At 45.0% G+C, this 26,925-nt stretch overlaps 1 protein-coding gene across 1 annotated transcript in view; it reads right to left on the reverse strand.

Moving 5' to 3' along the window:
* Positions 1-26,925, reverse strand: part of BNIP3 (BCL2 interacting protein 3) — a 121,993-nt gene that overhangs the window by 21,741 nt on the left and 73,327 nt on the right. Inside the window, exon 2 of the mRNA XM_070523281.1 lies at positions 4,769-4,916. Coding sequence (XP_070379382.1) covers positions 4,769-4,916 — 148 coding nt within the window. The remainder of the gene's footprint in view (positions 1-4,768; positions 4,917-26,925) is intronic.

Consider the following 26,925-nt stretch of genomic DNA (forward strand, 5'->3'; position numbering starts at 1 on the left):
CAATTAGGGAATGGAACCAACTCCTTGAGAACATAGTAAACATAACTGATAAGAGTGTCTTTTTCTCATCTTTGTCACTTGTGACATTTGTATTATAACTTTTCACTGTCTTACCATTTACGTATTGTACTACGCGTAGTGATATGCTATCACTGTTATATTCTGCATTCTGTTTTCATATTCTTTTCTAGTAATGTGTCATAGTAATATGTTCCTATGTCAACTTTGTATATGCACTCCCCCCATGCATAATGCCATTACGGCGTTGCAGGAATTTCGTACATAAATAAACAAACAAATAAATAAATAAATAATGTTAATTATCATCACTCTCAGACTTTTTCGCCTTATATCACTGTCACTGTCCATGAAGAATCACAGCATGTCCTCTGTATGGTCCACAACACGTTTGGTATTCCACATTTATCAAACTCTGCAACAATCGCAACTGCAATGATAGTGCATGCCTAGACTAACCATTTCGCCAGTTCTTCCAGCGACACATACAATTCTCCGGAACACTGAGAACATGTGACACAACTTGTTACTGCTAGCTTAACCTGTAAAATAACCTATATGAACACTAATACTTCACTGTGAGCTACCGTTATCACTCTCAAATCTTCCTGGGCCATGCCAAAAATAGGTGTTTTCGATGCAAGATGACAATTGTTTGACGCATTCTCTGTAGCCCGAGTGGCGCCAAGACGGACACTGCCACCAGTCAAATCCCTACAGCGGTCACCATTCGGGTTGGGTGCATGCATGACAACCAAACAAGTTTGAATTATTCAATGAAAGCTCATTTCAGGATTAAAATAACCGGAGTCAAATTAACGGAAGCCTTCTGTATATGAAGAAAACCACTTTATAATGAGACACGAACAGTGATAAGTTCATAGTCTAAGACCTTTGCTGATACAGATAAGTATGTTGCCTGCATTCAAAAGCAAAGAATCGCAGTGTATCACTGCATCACATATGAATGAATTCGTTGTTTTATGGTGCAAGGGCCAATTATGACCAAAGAGCGCCAGGTCAGTGATGATGGGTTTACGGTGGGTAGATGAATTCCGTAAGTTATTGTGACGTAGCTGTAAAGGGGCCTAAAAGCGATCTCTGTAAAGTGCATAAAAGCTATACGTAATAAAATTATGGCAATGACTAATGAGTGCTAATAAGAACACAAACGATACATTGTGATAGATTGACCATATTTTAAAATACTTGAAAGCAAACGTTTGCAAGACGCACTGCTGCCTTAACCCTTTAAGGCGCCTTGTACACAATTGTGTACATTGTACTTCCGGTGTTTTTTTCGCGTTTAGGGCGCGCAATTTTCTATTAGGTTGGCTTTAGCACATTCGCAAGCATTAAACTGACAACCATGTGCATTTTGGGCACCATCTGTCGCATTTCTGTGAAGATGTTCATATCAAAACAAGAAATGGCGGACGCCGGAGCAGCAAAGAGCGGTGAGTGAAGTTCTTATTTTTTTTAGAGCCACTTTCTTTTATTGTGGCAAGCGAAAAAAAATTAGACGCGCTTGTGCATCATATGAAGTACCGAGGAGTGATAATTTTATCCTTTCTGAGGAGATGACCGAACGCTAACGCTCGCACGCGCATGTGTACACGATTGTGTACAAAGCGCCGTGGTCGCTGCAGAAATGAAGAACGCTGAGAGTTGCTTTGATTTTCTTTCCAGATTTTTTGGCCATTCGTCGTTCTTTCTGCAATGCAAACAAGTATAAGAAAACCCAAAAGACAGCTGAAAGGCTTTTGGAGCTCATTGCTGATAAATGTTTCAGACGTTGGGGAAAGTGACGAAGAAGAAGCCACGTGCGAAGCGACCGACGCCTGCGTTGCAGCTGCGTTCACCAACCTCACAGAAGAGGAAGACGCTGCTGCAGGGGAAACGCAAGCTGAAGAAGTGGACACAGAGTGTTTTTTCCTTTTGTGAACCTGGGTATCTGCAATTCTTGGCTGGACTACCTCCGTGACAATCAAACGCTGCCTGGAGCTAAACTCCTATATTTGATGAATGTTCGCTTGCTTGCAAGCTGCCGAAGCATTAATTAAATCGGTACTACCCGAGAAAAAAAACGTGGAAGGCCTTCTCTTGCAGACATCCAAGCACCACAACCAAAGATATGGCAAAAAAGCAAGAATATCGCATCCTTGCACCGACGCACACTACAACTCCTTTGACCATTGGTCCGAATCCCGCGACCAGAACGTGCGAATTAGGTGCAAGCTCGAGAAGTGCACATGAGGCACCCGGATATTCTGCATGAAATGCGCCGTGCAACTGTGCCTGACGAAAGAGAGCAATTGCTTCCTCGCATTCCACAAGTGAATTTTGTGACCACCGAGGCGCTGTGTACACAATTGTGTACGATGTTGCAAATAATAAAGTTTCATAATAACTTTCAAGAATTCGATGGTTTTGTGTTTCTTAGGTCCCAAAAAGAATGCTTATATATAAAAAGATTTTTTTCTGTGCATAATTGCAAGTGGCGCCTGAAAGGGTTAAGAGAGCCCTTAAAACAGAAGAGCCTGAAGGAGTGTGCTGTACAAAAATATGGCAGCGGCATCCTCTTGAGAGAGGATGTGCTACAAATTCGTAGGGCTAACAACATGCAAGACAGCATCGTTTAAGAAACTTAGGACTGCTCTGGTGTCAAACAACGGTTCTGTATGAAGAAACATTACAGGATGAAGGGGGATGTGCTGCCGGTATGCTAGTGGAAAGTGTTTCTTTCTTTCTGTTTCGGCTTGCCGACACTCCACGAGGGCGTGGAGGATGGTGAGCCTTTCACTGCATCTACCGCAGGATGGTGGTTCATTTCCAGTTAGCAGGAAACTGTGTGTGGCATCTGTGTGTCCTATTCTGAGATGGCAGAATAGGACATCTGTTCGTCGTGGTTTTGTTGCGGAGGGCCAATAACCTAGTTTTGGTTTAATCAAGTGAAGCTTATTATTCGTTTCAGCATCCCATAAGCGCTGCCAGTGGCTTCTGAGTTTCTTTCGGATGAAAGGCTTTAGATCTAAGGCAGGTAGTGCAGTGGTAGGATGGATATCTTGTGATGCAATTGATGTGGCTATTTGGTCAGCCAGCATATTACCCTCAATGCCCCTATGTCCAGGTACCCAGCATATTATGACTTGCTGCTGAGACATGTACGATGTGCAAATAACGGAATAAAGCTTGGTAAGTACCAAAAAAATAAATAAAGTACTGTAAGTACTGGAAGCAAAAGAGGTCTATACATTGTTTGGCACAACATTAACTCGGTGCGCTATAACAGCAACATGTCAAGATGTTGTGACATAGATGGCATTCTACCCAGAGTTGCATGGAGCGACATTTTCATAACCGCAGTATTTGTGTGGCTACACCAATGTCTCCCAAGTATGAGGGAATAGTGTACTAAGTACTGCCGAAGTAATCTATCAGCTTATGATAAGCAACACTGACAAGGCAGTGGCAGTTGAAAAAAAGACGGCAGCGGCGTTGCAGGCGTCACATTTTGATGGTGCACGGGAAGCACCGGCCGGAAATCGTGGCCACTTGTCAGTGCCCAATGAAAGGTTTAGATAGATATGGCTTGATGTTTACAGCCAGTTAGGCTCAAACACCTGTTCAACAGGAAACAGATGTTCAATGGGAACGCTAGTGTCTGTGCATACAACACACATCCAAGCAGTGGAAGGTAGAAGCTACCCTTGGCTCTGCTAAAGAACTGAGTGAGAGGAGCACGAGAGTGCGTCCCACCTACATGGAAGGGACTGAGAACTGGCTAGAATGTGGTGCGAGACATAGATCGCAATTAAATAACCATGATTTATAGTGTTAGAATCCAGCACGCTGTTCACAATTTAAGTCGCAGTTATAATTTTAAATTGGCAAAGAAAGTCTCAAAAACCAGTAAGAGGCGAGACCTGGCGATGCAATCTTGGTACTTCGGATCTATTCTGTGAGATTACTTGATGTACGTCGACTGTTATTAAGTGCAGCATACATTGCTTAAAATTACAGTTGATATTTATTAGACACTCATGCATTCTTTATGCTTCGGAAATCAAAAACACACACTGGCTACAGCAACACGCTGAACTCCGTATCACGTGTAAAGACATCATTTCGTTTTTGATACGATTGGTTTCATTTGGACTAGTTGCATATCAAAGCAGTTGGACAGGAAACCATGAAAACACGTAGCTATTATCGCAGAAATAATTTAACAACTCAGAAAACCTGAATCGCTGGAACGTCGACTTGATAAACAATATCATACTTTGTTACAGCTACAGCCACACTTGTTGTCTGCCTCCCACTAATGCCGGTGTATAATCGCTCTCGCGGTTGCCTATCACCATTTTCAGCATGCTTCCAGTGAACGACTGCATCCTCACTGCAGACCAAAAATTCCGATAAAAAATTTTCCCCAGCATTTTCCGCATTATCACTTCACAATTAGAAACTCTTGACTGGTAAGGTTTCTATGGCACTCAAAAAAATGGGTACCACGGAAATTGGTTGTCAGTCCCTTTAGTGGAAATCAGGCTTTTTACGGGGTCTCAAATTTCGTTGCAATCAGCCTTTAGCCCGCCGTACATGTTGGAAACGAGCACGTAAGCAGAAATGCAATGCCGTTTCCCCCCCCCCTTTTTTTCCACAAGAAACAGAACCAGTTCTGCTATTTCTGTATGTTCTATGTCTGCAAATAAAGAATTGAATTGCAAAGAATTGAATCACAACTCACCTGCCACTGCCACGGGCGGAGGACACATTCGAGTCTCTCTGGGCCTCCAGCAGCAGCTTCTCGAGGATGTGCATGTTGCCCGTCAGGGGGGGCGTGGCACGCTCAGACGCTGACGACGATGCACCATAGTACAACTCCACCCACGACTCTGCAGGGCAGGAGACAAGGACACAGTGGTGAGTAGGCACGAAAGACGGAGAGGCGGAATCGTTTCAGACAGTCTGCTACATCAACATACACAAGTGGAAAGGGTACTTCGATTAACGAGTCTTATTAAACAGAGACTAGAAGGGAGTGTTTGAGAAACCAGCACAAGTTCCCCCCATAGCGGCATTATACTGCTACTAAGTTAATGCGCCAACTTTACATTTAATGCTGGAGCACAGCTATCCATCTCGCCACTGCAAGCAACATGAGAAAAATAAAACATCTTCCCTGTCACCACTATATATATTTTTTTAAATATATCCATGCGCCAAAAAGCCATTCCAATTCCTTTACTTTTGCGTACTTGCATTTGATGCCTTACTTTTCTAAATCTATATTCACATTCTACTACAGATAGCTTCGCAGCACACAGTTTGATGCGGTTCAACTTTTTTGCTGCTTTGTTAACCCTTTCCACATCTTTGACAAGCCAGGTTCGTCTATGCATTTCTTCTAAAAACGGCCAAAGACGAGATCAGCTCGTCAGCAGTACTAGTTCACATTTTCTAGCCATGCCATGATGGAGCCTAGTTTTGTCTCAGTACTTTGTCATGCTTTTGGTACTTGGCAGCACACAATCCATGCAACAGTGCAAGCAGAAGCAAGTTTATTCTTTCTAAGGATGTAAAACATGTTGGAAATTGGCATCGTTAAAAATAATTGGTCCACTTAGGATGAGAATTCGAGATAATTATGTGGCACGGAAGGGGTTAAATGCAAACAAATGCTTGAAAAGTATCCTCCAATGCCTCCAGGCTTTGATAAATGCATGAAAAAGCCACTTGTGTTCTCTTATTGTTTGCACCATATTTTGCTCTTGGTTCCCTGGTAAAACAAGCTCGCGATTTCAGCATAGTACTAAAAGTTATGGATGGTTAATGCATACTTATCACAGGCCCGGAAGTGCGCAAGTAGCCCACGTTTTTATTATTAAGGAAGAGGAAGAAGAGATCACAAAGAAAACACCCCCACACTCCTCCGAAAAGATACAGCAGCACCTCTTCTTCCAAGTGCAGGCCTAAGTGCAGCTCCGACTGCACTTGGGCATACTAGATCTTTGGAAATTGATAGAGTCCACAAATGATAGGAGGAACGCTGGACACATTGTTGCCGCCAAGACAACGCACACAAGGGAAATACAAGACTGCAAAGGCCGTGACCCTGTCACCTAGCACGAAATAAAACAGAACAAAAGCAGGATGCCTGTTGAAAGCCAGCTGCGCAAAACAAAAGTACACACACAGTTGGTCCCACCCGAGTCGACAAAGAGAGCCAAAGGGAAAGTAAACAGCAGAGAAAGAAGTGGAGCACAAATGGCACTCGGAGCAATTGGCCTGTCTAAAAGACAGCTGCATGCCATCCACTCCGGGGCATCCTGTTTGTTCCAGACAAGCCTCCATTCTTTCTACTTTTGATCTCCTCCCACCAAGCCAGCTTTAGACAGCATGACGAGACAAAAGAACAGGATGTTTACTTTTATGCAGGCGACCAACAGATGAATTGGGGATGCATACTAACACAGACGCAGCGGCATAAGAAATGGGAAAGTGCAACACCTGAGGGTCTATTTTGTCACAACCTATTTCCCACTCTTTCCATTTTTTCCCATTGTTTTTCATGCTGGAGTCATTGCCAGGGGAGGAACTCACTGATGCTATCTCTTCACACCCCATGTTGGCACATTTTAGAGGAGTGTAGCGCCCTCTCTGTGCAAACCATTGACTCAAAACATGCAGCAGCACCATGTGGAGTATGGCCTCCAAGATTGCTGGAGCTTTAAACCATCACTCAGTGCACTCTAGCTATACCTGGCCCTTGCACCCTTCAATGCTACCCGTCTCCACCAGATTAGCAATGCAGCATCATATGCCTATGTGATAGAGCCCATTCTTCACAAGCAATTTGAACTACAGAAGAAATGTGCATCTCCTTCAATGCTGATTTTCGAAACCAACATAGTCACCTGTCGACATAAAACAAAGAGATGATACCATGCGTGACTGGAGGGCCATATAACAGACGAGATCGTTTTAATGTTCGTCCCTTTAAAAGATATAAAATGAGTGTGGCTTCTAGTGGTCAGCTACAGGAACAAAAATAGACACACTTTAAAACATTTGCAGCAAGCTTAGCCATGTGGCACAGCCCACTGGTGAAGATTCATAGACTATGGCAGCCCATGTAATTTAGAAGCCCTCAAAAGTAAGCAGGCCGCCACTCCTGGTGCCAAAGGTTTCCCTATTACAGTGGACTCTTCTTACACGGAACCTCAAGGGACCAGGGAAATTGGTTATGTTTATCAGTAGTTCCATTTATTCAGAGACATTGCAGAGAGCATTGCATGAATACAAAACCAACCAACCATGAGGGTGGTGTTCCGCTTAAGCAGCAGTTTCATTTAAGCGATTTCTGTTTATCGAGATTCCACTGTACTTCAGAAACCACAATCAAACTTCTCAGCACAGAAACAATGGACAAGACAGAGCTAGGAACACAAGGGCTAATGTTATTGCTTGTGTATGTCATTCTCTCTCCATCTTGTCCACTGTTTCCGCACTAAGAAGTTTGTTTGCGGAATACGAACTAGCCCAATATCTGACATAACTTCAGAAAGCACCTCCCGTATGATGAAGGCTGTATAATTGTGTGACAATGACCTCTGCAAACACATAATACTTCTAGGCCTGTGCCACAGTTTTTTACTAGCGATGGCTTCCAGTGAGTTATCCTTGTTTTGCTACAGCTCTCGCACACAATGAACTTGCTGTACCGGAGACTATGTGATTGTTGTTCCCTTTTGAATGGGAAGACTGGCCTATCTAATCAGACTGCCTGTGCGCCATGAATACTGCTGTACATCTTTGAACCTGCTAACTCTGGAATGCACACTGGTGTGCTTATAAACAGCAGGTGGGACTCGGGGAGCAGCTTCATTCTACCAAACAAGCGTTGCCTGCGCCGCCAGCCTTGTTACTGCTCTCCACAGGATGGGACACTCATTCTGTGAGCATAAATTCATCTAGTAGAGCTTCCACTGGCAGAGCTCATCATCCACCTGCTTGCCTGTGTCACAAACAGTGCGATGAATCATGGCAGCTCTGTTTGCACACACAAAGCTAGTACATGGTTCATTATAGTTCAAAATGTGCACTGTCCGTGCCTTTTGTAAATGAGTATGCTACCTTTGCAGGACACGCCTTTACGGCCAGCCAATGTATGGTTAATAAAATGTATGGCACCACCCGACATTTAAGGGCAGGCGCTGCACTAAGATCACAATCTTCGCCAGAAAATTGCACTTTTTGTTTGTTTTGGATGTCTAAGCACATAAGAAAGCTCCTCGCCAAGTTTGGTTACTATCTGCACAATCAAAAACAAGAAAATGACCGTCTGAACTAGGCAACTTCACGTGTTTTGGCATGTTTTGAGATCTTCGAGTCGATTTTTCTCAGTTATTTGCACTGCTTGGCCAATTTGCACTTTTAGGAAAACTATCATTTCAAAACTGCAAAGGCAAAAACAATTTGTAAGATCGTTTCTAAGCTGAAAATTTATCACGAACAAGACTATCGACGTCTTGAAATTGCTTCTACTAACAAAAATGTAGATTTCTGGATTACATAATGAACAGAATGAACTTGCATTTGTGATGCGGTTCCTACAGAAGACGGCATAAGATTGCAAGCAGCAGCCGCTATCCTGTGATATAGTGTGCGCAGAAGATATTTGTGTAGGCAAAGTTGACCTAATTTTAAATTATTAAAATGATAATTTTCCTAAGGCAACACACTTACTTACTGAATGGGACATGCATAACTTTTTTTGTATTTGTGCTAGGGTAATCAAATTTACTACATGTTCTAATGACAAGAAGACAAAGCCTTCTGCCAAATTTCATTAAAATTGGGAAGTCAGTTCAAAAATTGACCTTTCAGCGCCCCATTCCTTCTTAAAAAATCTATCTTTCTTGATAGCCACTAAATCATTACTGGGCTCCGGAATTTTCTTCTCAATAGTGGCATGACCAAACCCCTCTCCATTCATCACCTTTGGTTGCCACTATTGTTGTTTCCTGCCCTGAAGTACACAGCAAAAAATATGGTGCATAAAGTTTTCACAAATTCGGTGTGTATTTGCTGCGCATCAAAAAACAAGAAAGCAGAGAGTACTGTTATGGCTCATGACCTAGTCCCCCACTATGGTGTGCCCCGCAATCAGATCATGTTTTTGGCAGCTAAAACCACAGAATGTAATTTTAACATCCTGCTACCTCCACAAGAGTGCATGCTACGCGTGTACAGAGATGAGGATCAGCGGAACATGTGACAAAGAAACTAGAGGAAATTTTAATTTCTTAATATGACTGTTGCTTGCACAGACGCCTCCCTGTTGGTTTGGCTGATGGTTCATCATCGTGACAATCACAAACCTGCCAACCTTAAAACTGTAAGGTACAGTAGTACCACCATTGAAGCCAAAAAACGCTAAATTTCAGTGAGAATTAAGAAATAATAATTATTTGCGGCACACGATGCACACTGTTTACTAAAAAACATAGCTGACTTTGTTCACTAGAGACACTATGAAAAGGCACGCTGCTCTATATTCTCAGTCAAAATTATCTACATCACACAAAAACAGAAAATGTTCATGATATGTAATGGAGGCCGAAATTTTACCTGTTGTTTTATTGATGGCTCTGCTGCCCATAGCTCCAAATATTCGAGCGAACCTGAAGAGTAGGGCCCTGAAAAATCATTCTACGACTACATTTGCATTCTGCGGAAATCATTTTTGCCCTAAAGAGGCCGCGAATGAAAAGCTGTACAAATTAATATCATCAATAAGACAATCGCTAGCGAACTGAAAAAATCGAACATTCTGCAATAAAATCATAAAGTTGGCAAGTGCGCTATCAGTCCATATTAAGTTCTCCACAGGTCAAATGCCTCCATCATTAAGCTCCAATTACCCCTTCCTGAATCAGCAGACTCCATCGTGTAGCTGCATAAAGCATATGTCTAGAGCCCCTTTCTTTTCAACATCACGCTGCACAGTGATTAGAAGACAAGGTGCAAGCATTACGTTAGATAAAACGTAGGAAAAAGACAAACCATTCCTTAATTTTAAAAACATATGTATCAATTTATGGTGTTTGACGTCTGAAAGCAACGATGCCTGATGAAAGAGGTGCCACATTGGTGGACTATGAATCCATTTTGACCACCTGGGGTTCTCTAACGTGCATCCAACGCATGGTACTCCGGCGTTCTTGCATTTTGTCTCCATCACCCGGTGACCTCGTGCTTAGCAGTGCAACGCCAAAGCCACTCAGCAACCATGACAGGTTAAAAGCAAGAGAAGCCAGATGAAAATGAACCCATGGGTTCTTTCACTTGATCCTACTGTGATAAAGGAACTAACAAAGACAGTGCCCAATTCTATGCCAGATGTTTCTTGGGCTGAGGTAACAGGTTGTGGCAGCCACAATGCCATCGCGGTTTCTTCACTACTCTCAGAAGCTTCATTGCAAATATATGTGCGGGCCGACATTTCTGTTTGTTCTTATACCGCGTGACGGTTGGCACATCACCTCCCTCATCTTCACGCTATTAGCCATCCACCTCCCCTCCAAGAGAACTGCTTCATCTCAGCAACTACCCCTCCCAGCAAATAGAGGCAAGTGCTGAGGCCACGGAAAGGCCATGGATGTACAATCAATCTGTGGCAAATTATGAAGACACAATGCGAAAGCCTCGAAAGTAAGGAAGCTACAAGAACAACCCATTCTTTTCAAGCAGCGATGACCACACCGAAATAGTCGAAGAGCCACAAGAACATTCACTGTATTGCTCGAGAGCCAAAGCAAAACAATGGGGCTTCAGACCTAAATGCCACTACCAATGTGTTCACCACTCGTCATCTCTGCTGAGGGGCCCTCATCCCTGTTTCGAGAACAGCAGGTGCACAAGCTCACGAGAACTGGCTATCTGAACAAAAGCCAGCACAGTACCACACTTACCATGTGATGAAGGCAGACCGTACCTTCATTCTGCCAGGTGTAAAAGCCAACCTACCGAGCACATATGGAGTGATGATTACATGCACATGAGAGCAACGAAATGTGCACAAAGTCCTCGCGCTGTTTACCTACAGTAGTGCTCTGTGACTGCCGATCACAGAGAGACTTGAAAAAAGCCCCATACAGCTGACCAGCCACATTCTGGTGAGCGCTAGCGTTCAGACCGCTTAAGGCTCCCAAGTGCATCTCGTCGCTTTACGGCTGATTAAAAAAAAACGAGACTGCAGAATGTGCAACGAACATAGCTTCCAATGCTTAAAGAGTATAAATTTTATTGCCAAAACTGTGCAAAGAAAACACCAGCTAGCTCGTTGAAATCAAGAACTCGGTACTTTGCTTTTGTAGCTACTGCAATGAAACAATAGGTGAACTACAACAAAGAAGACAGCAGTCAGTTATAGCACAGTCTGCGCATATTGTGACTAAATAACAATCAATAAATGAATTAACCAGCCAACGAAGTGATCAATAAAAAATATTTATTATACAATGCCTCATGTGCAAAAACTTCCAGCATTTCTCCACTGGCATTTGGTTCGGTTAACTTGGGTTAAGAATATATAATTACCTTCACAAAAACAACTGGATATTTTTATATTTTTTTTCGTGCCAACAGTTTCCTTCCCCACTGCCTAAGGAGACAATGATGGTTTCATGCTGTCCTACACTTACATCATGGTAAAAATGTCAAGTATGCAGCTTGCTTAATTTAGTGATAACTGCCAAGCTAGGTTAAGCAATTAAATGTTATACTACTAAAGAATGCCGGTTATACCGAATGACAAAATGCTTTGTGTATAAAAAACTTTGCAGGACAACATTAAGCAGTCACTTGAGGGCTGCTATAATGCCACACAGTAATGACCTCAACAGATGAAGGCAGCAGCGATGTGCCCCATCCCTCAACCCCAACCTCTTTCTAAAATAAGCCCATCACCTACCAGGAATCATACGAGCAAGATAACAGCACGACAGCCACAATGAGGGTAAACAAAGTTGGACCGCCGTCTTTCTCGCAGCTGTCAGATGACCCCGAGTGCAATAATGCAATAATCTGGGACAGCTGCAACAAAAGCTCTACGTCAGCACAATTAATTCCAACAACACACCTCGCCATTCAGTTTCCTTCGAACAGACAAGATACCAATCATGGCCATCACAAATGGCTTTATCATGGAATAAGAAGCAGGGAATTCCAAATGCACCTTAACCTGACACAAATGGAAAATATGTTTTGTCAATTCCACAAGATCTTCGAAACGGTATAAAAATCAGGCTGGGTGAAGCAGTCAGAAAGATGTAAAGGCTACCGGGTCACACGGCATCAGGCAGGCTAAACGAAAGACATCTTTCACAAGATTCTATTGCCATCTGCATCAGGAAGATTACCCTGGTGACCGAACTCCCTAACCATGAACTTTAGTTCCCATTCTCTTCTCTTACATCGCTCACTAACCATGAACTTTAGTTCCCATTCTCTCCTCTTACATTGTTAAAGAAAGTGGTGACCAAGCACTTTCTCCAAGTATTCTTAACTCGCACTTTCTCAACCTCTGCCCAGGAAACATGACTGGCAAATGAAAGTGGGGACCAGGAAAGAGACGTGGGGAACAGCAAATAAACCAGTGCAGACGATTCAATCCTGTAGACAAGGTGCAAACAAACAAAGAAGTGTCCCTGACTCTGACTCGGAAGGTCGGTAGGTATAGGGAGCACCTCTCAGAGCTCTTGGAAGCATTCCAGCACGTTGTTCAGTGCGTTGCCGTCTGTCGACACACACAGCAGACGACGACACTTACCAGCCTCCTAACCCTCTCCTCTCAGAGGTGACAGCTGCCAAGTCCCGCACATTGCCCCATAGTGGATGAGGAAAGACAGCGAGCGTCACCGTCAGACACACCACATCACGTGGAATGAAGAGCTGTTGGAATCACGCGACCAGCAGAACAAAGACACAACAAGGCAGCAACGTTTACGGTAAGCAGCAGGGAATGTGGCATACCCACGTCTGCTATTGCAGACTACAGATCCATCAAGCTCTCCAGACGCCACAAAGATAAGGCTAACTGCCTCAGCTAAAGCCGTGAATGTTCAGGAAAGGCAGCCAAGTACCGAGCACATCTATGTTAGCACTTAAGTGAGCAAAGGACAAAGTCAGTAAATAGTAACAATTCTTTTTTGCTAAATGAACTTCCAGTCAATGACATCAATAAATGCTGATGACACATCACACCAGCATAAAAAAATTTGTGTTAACTCATCTATTGAAGTTACATTATTCAAAGGGCCTTCGTCCAAACAGCCATTTTATGTTTTCTCATCGGCAGAATTGAGCTGGTGTCCCACCATAGTTAGGGTTGTTCCCCTTGCAACAGAAAACTTATTGAAAAGCAAAACCGAGAACAAACAGGTAAGCACGTAGATAATATTCGACGACTTTAGTATAGTTCATAAGCCAAATTCAGTTTAACACTGGAGAAAGTGGACATGCAAGAAAACAACTGACATAAGAAAACATTTCTTTCAGCTTTCCCTCTGTACTACAAGGAAACCTCGGTGTAACACAGGTATAATCAATTATAGGATATAAAGAAGTAAATCCAAAATGCACCCCACTGGTATCAGTGTGCATGTTATAATGAATATTCAATGAAACTAAAATATTTTCGCGTCATATGTGACTTCACTATAACAAGGTTCGACTGTACTGGCACGAAAGCCTTCTCTACTCTCGACACCTCAGGTATAAACTTTTTTATTGTTGAGCTATGCCGTGCACCTTTTACATGTGCATTTGCCTGATGCACTGGAAAAAGCAAAAGAAAAAAGCTTGCAGTTTATAAGTCATGCTCAGAACTAAAACACTTGCAGGCACTAACGAAAAGAGCAGACAGCTAAAACAACTAAGACATATTTCAGGAAAAAGGTTGTGCAAAGGCCAGAAGGAATTCGAGCCAAAAGGAAGCATCACTATGCAAAGCACAGACGCTGCATAGCAGTGCACAGGCACACTATATTAAGTGCGCTTTGCAACACACCAATGTGCCTGCCAACACTGGAAGTGTTGCCACTGGGAAGCAATTTGCAAGCACTTAGACTGTCGGCACAGCCTGCACCCATTGCCGAGGGGATGAAGCAGGTGCCAACACTGAGGTGATAAAAGAGGGGGTATTACACAACCTCAAGGGTGCATTTGACACTAGAAGAAGGTGCTTGGCGAGCCCTTTTACAGAGAAACACTAAATCAATTATGACTGTCAAAGTGTGCTTTCAAAACTGTATTTTTGTTCATTTCGTGGTAATAGGTTGATTATGAGAAGAGAAAACGAAGGTAGAAGTTACATTCTTTTCCTAATTTTGAGGCAGAACCCCAGCACCAGTATTCAGTGTGGCACTTTAGATTAGAAAGAGTCTTAATATTTGGACCAGTTCAGTTTGCTAAATGTTCACCAAACTTGTTAATTTCAGTCTTCAATTCCAATCCAGGCTCGCCAAGCCTGTTCTCAAGGTGCCTGTTTTGGGATCATAGAAGCACAATTCAAAAATACAGCCAGAACGTGTTTTCCTCTTCAGTGTCCCTTTAACTACAGAGTGCACTGCAACAAAAAGATTCATCGAGTGAGGGTGACAAACTGCAAGGAAGTACCATACTCTACTTTGAACAAGTGCGTAATGAGGCAACAAGAGCAAGACATGGAAAGATACACCTCAGAGGGCATCTCACGAGGCACGTGCCTTGTTCGAACATGTCAGCTGCTCGTGACAGATAAGGCAGGACGCACCACGAGACAGTGCTGATGTGGTAATAAAGTGTGGGTGATAAGGTAGGTGAAAGCGAGGAGAAAGGCCATTGTGCTGCCACACAAAACTTCATCAAAAGAATCAGCTGCTTGCGGCAGATGTGTGACAGGCAGCATGGCTGCCATACTAAGGACATTAAAACACAAAAATGATGACGAAGGTCAATAATGGGAAGAGAAGAGTTTCCACGCCTCTGTGCACTTCAAAACGGAAGGCATGTGACTCTTGGAGAAAGCCCTGTTCCGGAACACTTCAGCATGACAATGTCTGCATCACTCGATCCGACAGCTAGCTGTCAGCAGCCTGTCAGCTACCGTGCACACAATGGCAGTGCAATGACACCATGGGTGAGTAAAGTCCGTCGCACACAACGTAGAAACAGTGAAGTCATGCAATGGGCAAAATGTCGAGCTCCTAAGATAGCAGTGAAGCAAGAAGGACGGGCGTTGTCTGCCGATTAGATAACACAAGGCTGGCATGTTCAGCAGTGATGTCACATTGCTTATTCGACGAGATAAGGATAGATAAAGGTATCTGCATCACCTACAACATGCAGCAGCCCTATACAGTGCTACAGAAATGACATCTACATGAAACTTCTTGACTCTCTGAAACTGCCTACTGCTTCAGCACACCATAGCTGTGAATTTTGATGTGCGAGACTTTGCAAACCAGCAGGTTCACAGCTAATCTCTTCCAGGAATGCCTGGAACTAACTGGTTAGACAATTAAGTAGTACCAATCCTTCAACATGGTGGCACACACGAAAAACATGAACATACGGGTGTATAAGAATTAAATCAAAACTTTACCATGAATACCACTATTCATTCTGTCAATCTTCTATGATATCTTGCGAAAGAGATTACAGGAGAAGGGAAAACTCCAACACTCATTAAACTGACTAAATGCCAGCCCAATGGACTAGATGTAAGCCTGATTTTGTGAACTGCCACAAAATTATGCTGATGACCCCACAATGGTTCAAATAACCTAGCATTTGAGAAAATTAATATCTCAGCCCTTCAATATTGTACTTCTGCAACAACTATTTGCACACTATTCCTAACATTCCTTCACCAAGTGTATTAGGCACCATGCAAGTCCAATACACAAAAACTTGAAAATTTTCACTACTCTCCCAAAGCACTGCATATTGTTTAGTGGATGAAAACATCTAACTCCCCTACTTAATCAACTTGAATTGTGTCTGATAAAATGATAGGTGAATCCGTCCACAGTGAATCTGTGCTTTTGCAATCATTATATATGATAGTCTGACTATCCGTGTCCTTAATGGGGGTAACATTTAAATACTTAGCATGGCTCAGTGACTGATTGCGCCCTATCTGTTCATAGCGGCATACTACGACTGTGGTATAACTTGTTCCTCTTCATGAGAGGCATACACACATGCAGTGTACACTCACACGTCTACCCACGTGAAAAATTTACCACTGGTTTCTATCAGTTTCAACTGGAATAAACTAGTCTGAAGTGGTCCCAGTTGAAAACCGACTGATCTGTTGCTGGTTTAATGTGGTCCTGACAGAAAGATGCTGGTCTTGAACTGGGATTGCACTGCAGGCTGATAAAGATTTCTTACAGCAATAAACATTTTTTAGCCAACAAACCGCCCACACTCCAAGTATTTGTTATGAGGGAGTCCCTTAGTCAGGTGTTCTATGGCAATAAGTTTACATTGCAGTTATAATCATGTTCACTATTATGTTCTCCCCAGAAGTACGATGAAATCACCAGATGCACTTTGTTCCCAAGTTATGGTGGTGGTGTTTTTTTTTTTTTTTTTGCCCTGTCTGCTTTGAGATCGAGTTTACATTTGTAAACGGTCCCACAAAACATGAAGTACAGTGAAGAAGGCAGCAAGATGATGACAATGCGAACTAACAACTGAAGAGTTATTTGCAAACCAGCAACTAAAGATTAATAAATGCTGGCTTACAAGCCACAAACTGAAGACACACATAGGCTCAGTGACACAAAACAAAACAAATCCATTGCATATTAATGCCAAACTCCTAAACAAAGCACATATCCTTCACTGGAAACATAACAGAAGGCATGCTTAAGTTTGCTCAGTTCATTGTCTTCAGCATTTTCAAGCAGCCCATTACGTGTAATCCAGCATTTATTTCGCATGACCAAAAAATAAACTTGGTTTTATGTGCCATGCCTGGTGGTCCTCCCTGCTGTCTCTTTTTTGTCTTCCGTGTGCTTTCCCATTGTCTGCGAGCCATGACAAAGTGGGTCCAACCACGTATGCTTTAATCCGGTAATACTGTTCAAAGCTTGAGACACCAGACTGGTGTTTCTCTGTCACTGCTGCGTACATTCGCATAAAGAGCCAAGCCAAGCGTGCAAGCACGATAGGATGCCGGAAGGCCGAGTGACAAGAGTGGCTCTTATCACAGCCTGTGCTTATCCACCGGACAACACGGAAAGAACGACTAGGACGGGAACAGCTATGTCTGTGGCATCTGCTTTTAGCAAGGCGTGTCCCGTTACAATCCGTTTGCCCTAGCTGATAGCAGAGTTGGGCAGTGAGCCCATGCACAACACATGGTTTAGCTTGCACCCATTCCCAAGAAAGTGGTGGAAGTCCACATGGTCATGTGAACAGTAACAGTGCATCAGCACTGGTGCTATCACCGTAAACAGACTCTACACAGGGCACAAAGACATTTGTGCACACATTTTTCATTTTTCTTTTGACAAATGGCACAACTGAAACTGCCATATCAAGCCAGTTATTTATTGCTAAGAACAATAAAAATATATATACACACCTCTGGAAGTGGACAGCAATTTAGGTTCAAGGTAAACAGACAACACAAGCATGGTACCCAGAACTAAAGGATTCAGTGATATAAAAAACAAGTGAGCCCCTCGGATCAACTTATTCTTCTAACTCGCTGCATGGCGACAGTGTCAACTTTCAGTGTTTCAGCACTAGGGGGGGAAACACCTGGCAGAAAACTGCAAGTGCAAGTGCAGAAACCTACTAGTGAAGTTTGTGTGGGCAGCTCCGCCATAAGTGAACCATAGGTGTGAAATGTGTGAACCATGTGTGAACCATAGGTGTTCTCACACATGTGATGCCAAGCAAATGAAATCGTTTGTTTGGCATCACATGTGTGAGAACTGTAGCTGGAGATCTTGCATCGGTCTCTCTTCTCTGACCATGTAAGCTTCCAAAAGAAAGAGTCGCGTGCCAAGGTTCTTTTTCCTCATGCATTGTTCTTGCTCGAGCTGAACCAACAAATGACACTCACCACCAGTTTTTCAGTGCTAAGCAAAGACATTTGGCCAGAAACTTCATAACCGAAACTAAGCAAGGAAAAAAATGGTCTGGTTGCAGGCAACGCTCTTCCATATCGTAAATAAATTGTAAATATGTATAGTGTCCCTGTATATCTATTGCTAAAAAATAATCGTGAAATTATTTGTCCTGTTTTTGTTGTCTCCTACCTCTGCACCAACTGAACCATTAGCTATACCAGCTAAAACATTAGAAGTCAGCTAAAGCTTGAACTTTCGAAGAGAGTGGGCGAATGCCAATCAAGTTCAGGTAATGACCAAGAAACTCAATGGTTGAAACACCCAACTCGCTCGAAACGTCGATGCTGAGACAGGTGCTGGGGCAAAAGGCGTATTTATAAGAGCTCTTTTGACGGACGAACTCGCCACCAATAGGTCGCCTACGTAGACAAAGCCAAAGGGCAGGCTAGGCATTTAAGCACTGACTCACCCAACAAGCTTTACTATATATAAACATATCACCAATTGTTGCTCACAGTTCTCCAGGGCCCAATTATGCATATCATCTCTTTCCTGTGCAAACACAATGGGGACTGTTTCAGTTCGTTCGTACCTAGCCACAACTCGCATGCTGAAAATTTTATGCAGAAGAACAAAGCCTAACGTTTGCGATGCTTTTCAGCTTGACAGCAACATGTTGCACTTTTCTTGCTAATAAGAAATTACTTACACAGTACTTAAAGCAAAGCCTTTGAGATTGCCACTTTTTGTTGTACAGAGAACAATGGCCATGATCTAGGAGCTAGGACAAGCACCATCACACATGCAATTCTTTCACGGACTGTTAGGAAGTTGGATGGCGCTTGACATAGATACTCCTGTACATCACTTAGTTAAGTGCTGCACACCATGAGCAAGACAAGCCGAAATGCCACAGCTGCTCCCAAATTCCTTTTCAATTGCTCTCATTCTAGCACATGTCATGGCTTCGAGTTCATTGGTCAAGGTCATTGTACAAGAAAATGCCCTGGTTTGTCTGCACAGAATCTGATTGACAATAGAACTCAGTACGGCATCCCTGCAGCTTTTGCAATGCTCGGTCCACCTGCAGCTACCAGCACCTCTCCTTCCTTTCCCCATGGCCAATATATGTTCGTAAAATAATGAAACAGTATGTTTATTAGTATTTCAAGTGCCAGGTATTTTAGAAGAATTTTCGAAAACTGCAACTATAGAAGAGCTCAACTATGAAGTTTACAACTCTTACTCGGCTATGAAAAACAATATTGCAATCCTTTAAACTGCACCTTATAATTCATACATATAAAGCAGACAAAATTGTTATACTGCACACCTCTCTAAAATATACCATTAATTAATCAGTAGGACTTCTGCAAAACCCTATTTCTTCACTTTAAAGGCTACAACGAATGCAGCTTCCAGAGCTGCGAGGTCTGTTTCTGGTGCTGAGATACGAATTTGTAAACAATGTGCTTCAATTTTTCTAAAACATACACCAATTTTCGGCAATTTTGTAAGATATTCTATATGCTAAATGAAAATTCGGCTTCCTGCAGTCACTGGAATTTCACTTTCTCTCTCAAATGCAACAAAATTCACTCAAATCGGTTCAGCGGTTGCCTCAAAAAAGCGTTTCCGCATTTTACATTTTCTGAACAGGCGGCATCGGAGTTGGACCCGAGCTAAAGCTTCCCTGTAACAATTCAGTTAACGTCACGTTAAGCCAGCCAGACTCTTTGTAAACACGATGGCTACAGGTGGTTCTCACCAAGCTGTGCATGCGTTTCAAAACTAGCAACAAGTCGAAAAAATCCACGCATCACATCAGACAGGTTTAGAATAGCATTTGTCGCCTTTGCATACATCAAACATAAGCACCTTCGCAGGAGGTTACAGTGCGTGTCCTTTCAAATCTTTCGGTTTACCGTACGGAAATGCAAACGTAAAGAAGACGTTATAAAACAGACCACCGTCTGATGCCTCGTGCCAAATGTATCCAAGCCAAGACGATTCATTAGCAACCATCCTGCTGTTGCCAAGGGGGTAACAGAAAAACTGCTGGAGTGGAAGCTCCCGTAGCTTCTTACTACGAAAGGCGAAGCCAATACTTGCCCCTCCTTCACACAGCATGTGCATTGAGGACCATACCATTTCTTTATGTACATAATGTGCTTATGTTTGTTTGCTAATGCTATTCTAATACTGTCTATTCTCTTGTGAAAAGACAACGTGTTCATGAGGTGCTTGGGGGGGAGAAAGGTGGTCACACAACTGTGCACTACGCATGGGATCGACATAAGGCGCACTCCTGGTTCACTGAAGTGGATCGATTCCGTGCAGCGAAGTGGAACCTGGGAGTGCTGCTAAGCTACTACCGCGATCATTATATGTGAATGTTATACAAAATAGTCCCTCGCTTTGACAGCAAAGAGGCAGTGCCGGCTCACTTATGTGCAGTAGGCAAGGCATTACCATCACCGGTATCTGAAGGGCATGGACATGTAACAAAACCCAACTGCCGGAGTAACAGTCAAATGACGAATTAGCACTTTCGTGCAAGCCAAAACTTTCCTGGAGAAGATATATAGCAGCCGAATCAGCGAATAGTTACGAACAAGTAGCATATTGCACTTCGTTTTGTTTTTCTACCTACTCGCGGCGTGGGGTGAAGTTAAACACACCTGTGTGCACAGGTTAGGTGCTCGTTAAAGAACTCCAAGTGACAAATTATTTTAGTCCTTTTTATTTTATTTTTTTTATTTTTTACGTGAGGATTTCATAACACCTTCGTGTAAAGGGAGGAGTAAGCAGAAAAAACACCACTTATGAAATAGAAATAAAGTCGAGGAGAGACCGTCAGGAGTGTTGATTGATATATACATTCGTGGGTTAACTTCCCGAAACGTTTGACACTGGCTATCGAGACGTCATATAAGTACTATGGGGGGAGGGGGGGTTGAAAGCAGAGCGGAACGAAGCGACTAAAAGCGTGGAAGCTTGGGCTCGTTGGTGATTCATTGGGAAAAGGACACAGCGCAAAAAAAAAAATACAAGGACAGGAGAGAGCGAGACGCACAAACGTGGACGCGAAGCGAACGAAGGAACGATGTGCGCGCCGCCCATCGGACACACACAGCGCTAAGAAACACACGCACAAAGGGAAACCAATAGAAACGCGGTAAAGCTGCGCCTTGGCCTCGCCCGCTCGCACGCCTCGATTCGCGCACTCCGCTCGAGCGCCGTGGTTGTTTACGGCCTCGCCAGCCAGTGACAGACGTACGCCAGGACCGATGGCCAAGATGGCCGAAGTTCGCTGCGCTTGCGGTACCGCGCGCATTAGCACCAAACAAGAGACGTGGAGTGCGGGTGCACCGAGCATCCCGTTCTGGTGGCAAGCGCGCAGCCGATGCAGTTTTATCCTCCGAAAAAAAAAAGTGGCCAGGCTTAGCGTGGTTAAGCCAAGAATGCGTTGCATATTGCGCGAGTTGGGGCCCAGCTTTTCCTCCGGCTGTCGTGACGTCACGTCACGTGGTTGCGCTAAAGGTCAATGGTGGCTGCCCGGCCGCGCCCAAGGGCTGAACTGAGTGATTGCAATATGCAAGGCATAAAAAGACCGAAAAGTACGAAGTCGTGGCAAATACGCAGCGGAAGCGAGCCAAAATCACCCCGAGTCCCCCTTCCCGCTGTTTACAAGGTGCGCGCGCCGTAAATACCGCATGCCAGGCGAGCTATATTCGCTTAATTGCTAGAATGACGCTATCGGTGACACAGCTTGCTCGAAAATCGAGAAAAAACGTTTGGTGCGCGCATTTCGCGCAAGCGGCTGTTGGAAATTTTCGCCCTTCGCACGAACTCCCACGCCTTCACCCCCATACTGAGAGGGTACGGAATTTCGGACCGTGGTTCACATCACGGTGGTCCGGAGAACACCGACGAGCCTTGGTAACTTATCGAGATGGCCGCTAAATTTAGGAAGTATTTAATCATGATAACTACAACATTGACATTTTGTATTATTATTATTATTATTATTATTATTATTATTATTATTATTATTATTATTATTATTATTATTATTATTGACGTAAACATGTCTAACTGCTCTGGTGAAATTTCCCAGAGTAGTTCACCTAAGTTCAATGCCTCGTCTCCGTTTTATCGTAACGAGGAATATATATGCGCCTCGATCCTATTTCTGAAGACACACCGAATAGATCATTAGTGGACCATCTGGGGCATTCAAAATAGCTTTTCTGTTAAATAAAAACTGCTTTGGCAAAGCAAAATGTTGAAATACGATACCGGGTTAGGAAATCTGGAGGTTTTTTGGCGTTCTCACATTACGACCGTTGACCCGCCATACAGCAGGAGGTAATCAGGATATAGCCGCAGGTCAGAACTTAGCAGATCAATGCATATATATATGCCATCTTTCACGGAATAAAATTCAGTTGTGAGTCTCCGCGCAGTCCTGTCCACTTCTACATCTGTTGTCCGAGTGTTTGTATAGCGCAGTAACCCCCGTATTACAAGATGAACTTGCACCAACTAGCCCAACTTATCGCAGCATACTGCAAGGTGAAATAGCGTTCCCAAGGCAAAACCGAAACGCAGTTTGCGTCTCGCGCAAGCGCAGTGGCTTCAACGCTATTTCTTTGGGGGCCCTATTCTAAAACTCTCCAATACCGAATTGTAGTAATAAATTACTCTTCCAGAACATCCCAATTAAGCCTGTTGAGAAGGGGCCTGGCAAAGCAAAACGGAACGACGGCGGTGACGTGTGCAACGCCTTGAAGCTCGTCGCGGATGTTGACGGCCGTCTGCTCGGGTCTACAGTTTCTTGTTTACCTCGTAAAAAAATACTGCGCTGCGTTCCACGTGCAACGAGCACCGAAAGCCTTCTGGACTACGTCAGCAACACTCCGCTATTCACTTCACCGTGCAGCTGCGACGTGGGGGCATACCGGCACGTCGACACTCGTTACGCGGGCGAAGGCAAGTTTCTTCCTGCAGGTGGTGAATGTTGTGTTTCGCCACAAAAGTATACACACCTTACGTTATCTAAATCACACTTAGCGGGGAACACCACTAGGGTGTGCTACACTCGGATACAACTCAAGTCTGCAGTGAAGCCACTGTACCTCCGCGAGGCTGAAAATAGTTCGTACTTCAAACTTTGCCTGTTATCTAAATAAGGCGGTAACGACAGAAATAAAATTATAGGCACGCCATTTTATACTTTTTTCATTTTTATTGAACTGAAATAAAATGCTTGCTTCGCTGCAACTATTTGCTGTCAACTTTCAGTTCAGCTGGCGCTGAAGTTTCATGAGTGAAACGGCCTTAGCAGTAAAATGAACTGTACCGCGGACTTTTGAAGAGTGAAATGATCAGACTCCATACACTTTGTCCATGTCTGCTGCACATCTCATCGCTTCCGCCGACGAAAAGACTCTTCAAGAACAGCAGACGCTCCGGAGGTATCAAGTACGACGTCATTTTGAAAACGTCGCATGACAACGACTTTGTTTGCTTCTGTGATTGGCTAGCGTAGTAAAACTACGTAGCGCGGTCCGTGTGCCTCGGTTTCCAACTGCTGTTTTTTTTATATATATAAATTTGTACCTAACTGCTGCGCTCCCGCGGCGCCAGTGCAGCTAGCGAGCGCGGCGGCGCATCGAAGCAAACTTGCGCAGGTGATACTATCGCCATCGCGTGGAGTAGTGCTCAACCAGCCAATCATCTCGCCCGATTTTGCTCAACGAGCCAATCAGCGCATGCCTGACGGCGACACAGTCGCCGAAAGCGATCGTTGCAGAATACGTCTCCGTGTCGTCTGCTTCATTGCGTGGGAACGCAAGGCTGCCTCGTGGCGAAACAAGCGTGTTGCAGCTATGTGCGATTAAGATGGTATACGTGTACATTGGCGAAAGAAAAATGTGCGCAGCTGCACCTTTCTTTTATTATGCCCGCCTACACTAGAATCCAGGCCAATAACGTGGCAACATACACAAAAAATGTGGGACTACAGAAGTAATATCACCGCAACGAATTCCAACTTGAAACAAAAGAAATTCACGAAATAGGAGTAGAATTCAAAGCCGTCCACCTCCGCGCACTTCACGTATAGAGCTAAGTGCGCAGGTTCCGCGCCGGGGTTTGCACAGCGCAGGCACATAACTTGGCAGTGAACTGTGGCTCGCGATGCGTCCGCGGCGAATCGCGTGGCTCCGGCCATGCGTCCTATTCGTCCCCGTTGACCCTTTTTTGGCCGCAGAGCAGGGCCTCACGTAGCTCATTCATCCGCTCGCTTCCAATTTCTTTCCGAGCAGAACTTACGTCATCGGGGAAGGGCTTCACGCTTCCACTCGGCTTCCACGCGTCATCCGGGCTCCCAGTGAGGCGCGACTGCGAGCTTGCGTCACGACGACTACAAGCGTGGCCGACAGCGACACGCCGCTACACTTGGCGGCGTTGCCAACGGCTTCCCTCTTTCTCCTATACACTCTCTCTCTCTCTCCAAGAGGCATCGGACGACCCCCGAGTTTAATTAGCGGCCGTTTGCAACACCACCCGAAACAGGCGTTGCTGCCCGGGGATAAGCGCGTGCAACGGGCGGACACCCAGTGAATCGCGCATGTGTGCTCGCAAGGGCGAGGTCTATTAGGGACTCGATTCGCAGTGGCATTCCTCGAACTACAGTTCGCTGCACTGCATGCCGTGTGAGTCGCGTGCAGGTGCAGAACCGGCCTCGGCAAATCCTTGTGCGCCACGATAGTGGTGCACCAACTCTCCACCGCAAGTGCGGGGAATGCGGTGAATTCAGTCGTCCAGCGGGAAAAAACCTGCACTGGGCGAAGCGAGCGGCGAACGAAGCCAACAGACCACGTGCCATTTCACTGCCGAAACGAACAGTAATGCACACAGCAGCTGGTGAACTTCATGTCCACGATGTGCAAGCGAGTCGAATAGACGTAAAAACACGTAGGGGGCAATTCCGCGCGTCGTATTCCGCTGTGCAGGCTATAATTTGTCACCGAATGGAGCCCCCTGTCTGTCTGTTCTGTTTTTCTGGCTCCTTTCCTTCTCTTTTTCTCTAATTCTCCCACCTCGCTTCCACGAAAAGAGACCGCACTGCGGATCATAGTACAGTGCAGGCGAGGCCTCCCTTCCCGTAGCGTGCCTCGATGTCCTCCCCGTTCACCCCAGGCTTAGGAGATTGGCATGGCACTGGGCGTCCAGCCAGGTAAGGGTACTGCCCCTTCCCCGTACGCACACAAAATACGCGCGGGAATACGAACACCCAATCACGCACGCGGACAGAGAGGCGAGCGACACGCATCACGCATGCGCATTAACACACAACCTCACGATTTCCACCCTACTCCCCGCGGAGTACACCTTCGCGGTTCGGCAACCCTTCGACCCGCGGGCATGGCGAAACAAACACGGCGCGTGCGTCGTGGTCACGCCAAGGTTGTCTCCGACGGGCGACGCTTTGCTCCGAAGCGCGCGTCGCAGGATGAACGACCGCCGAAATGAAGGTGTTGCTGCCCGCCGCTGTCGCGAGGCGCCTTTCGATGTGCGCCGGCTCTTTCTAGGGAAAGAAAAAGAAGGAGAAATAGGGAGGGAAGAAAATCGAGGAAACGGCGCGGACATTCGTAAGTTTCGCGCGGTGGGCGTTTCTGCGATCGATCATATCGACGGATTGATGGGGAGGAGGGGGGGGGGGGGGAAGAAACGTGCTGCGGGGAGCCTGCTATATAAAGTTCGCTCGCGGAAAGCGAGGTATGTATGCTTGTCGTTCGAGACGATCCGCAGATTTTACGCGCGCGCATTTCGTCGTTGTTTCCGAGCGGATTTCTTGGCTTTCCGAGCGAATTTAAAGCTGTAGAAGGAACGCACGAAACTAGCGAACCGAATTGAATTTTGAGGTATTACCTGCCAAAACCACCATTTGATTATTTCATTCATTCAACTTTATGGGCCCGAAGGCATTACATAAGGGGGGGGGGGGGGGACGTACGTCGAAGTTGCACAGCTTCATAAGAAAGTAACATAAGTCAGGCACGCCGTAGAGAAGGGGGGGGGGGGGGGGGGGACGACTCCGGATTAATTTTGACCACCAAGCGACATAGATATAACGCGCCTGCAATGCACGGGACACGGGCGTTTTTGCGCTTGGCCCCCTCCCCCACGGAAATGCGGCCGTCCCGGCCGGCGTTAGATTGCAGGATCCCACGACCTCGTACGAAGCAGCGCAACAACACAGTCGCGAAGCCACCGCGGCGGATAAAGAATAGCGAACCGAAGGACGCGCATTTGTCGTCCCGTTCGCAGGCAATCTGGCGTGGCAACGAAGGCAAAGTTGCGGGCGGGGGCCGCAGTTCCTGCGCATGCGCCACCGCGCGAAGTAGTCCAGCCGCGTTTGACGGCGCCTTTGGCTTTTCGGGCTGAATCCACGCAGCTTCCACGTGCGATGGCTTTGCGTTTGTCCATGCAGACGAGGAAGTGCAAAGGCTCAAAGTCGACTTCAACGCTCAGTGGTGTGTTTTTGTCTCGTTTAGCCGCCGTAAACAAGGTGTTTGTGTTGTCTGCCGCCAGCTGATCACGCGGACGGAAGTGCCGGACTACTCCGAAGCCCTGTCACTTGAGCGCGCGCTTTGCCTCCGCCGCTTTCCCTTCGCTGCCAGAGAAGGTTGTCCGGAAGTATACAGTCGATGTGGATTAATAGAGGAGATAATCGGTGGTGTATTATTAGAGTAAT

Source organism: Dermacentor albipictus, chromosome 8 (genome assembly GCF_038994185.2).
Source record: "Dermacentor albipictus isolate Rhodes 1998 colony chromosome 8, USDA_Dalb.pri_finalv2, whole genome shotgun sequence".
In the NCBI taxonomy this organism is placed as follows: Eukaryota; Metazoa; Arthropoda; class Arachnida; order Ixodida; family Ixodidae; genus Dermacentor; species Dermacentor albipictus.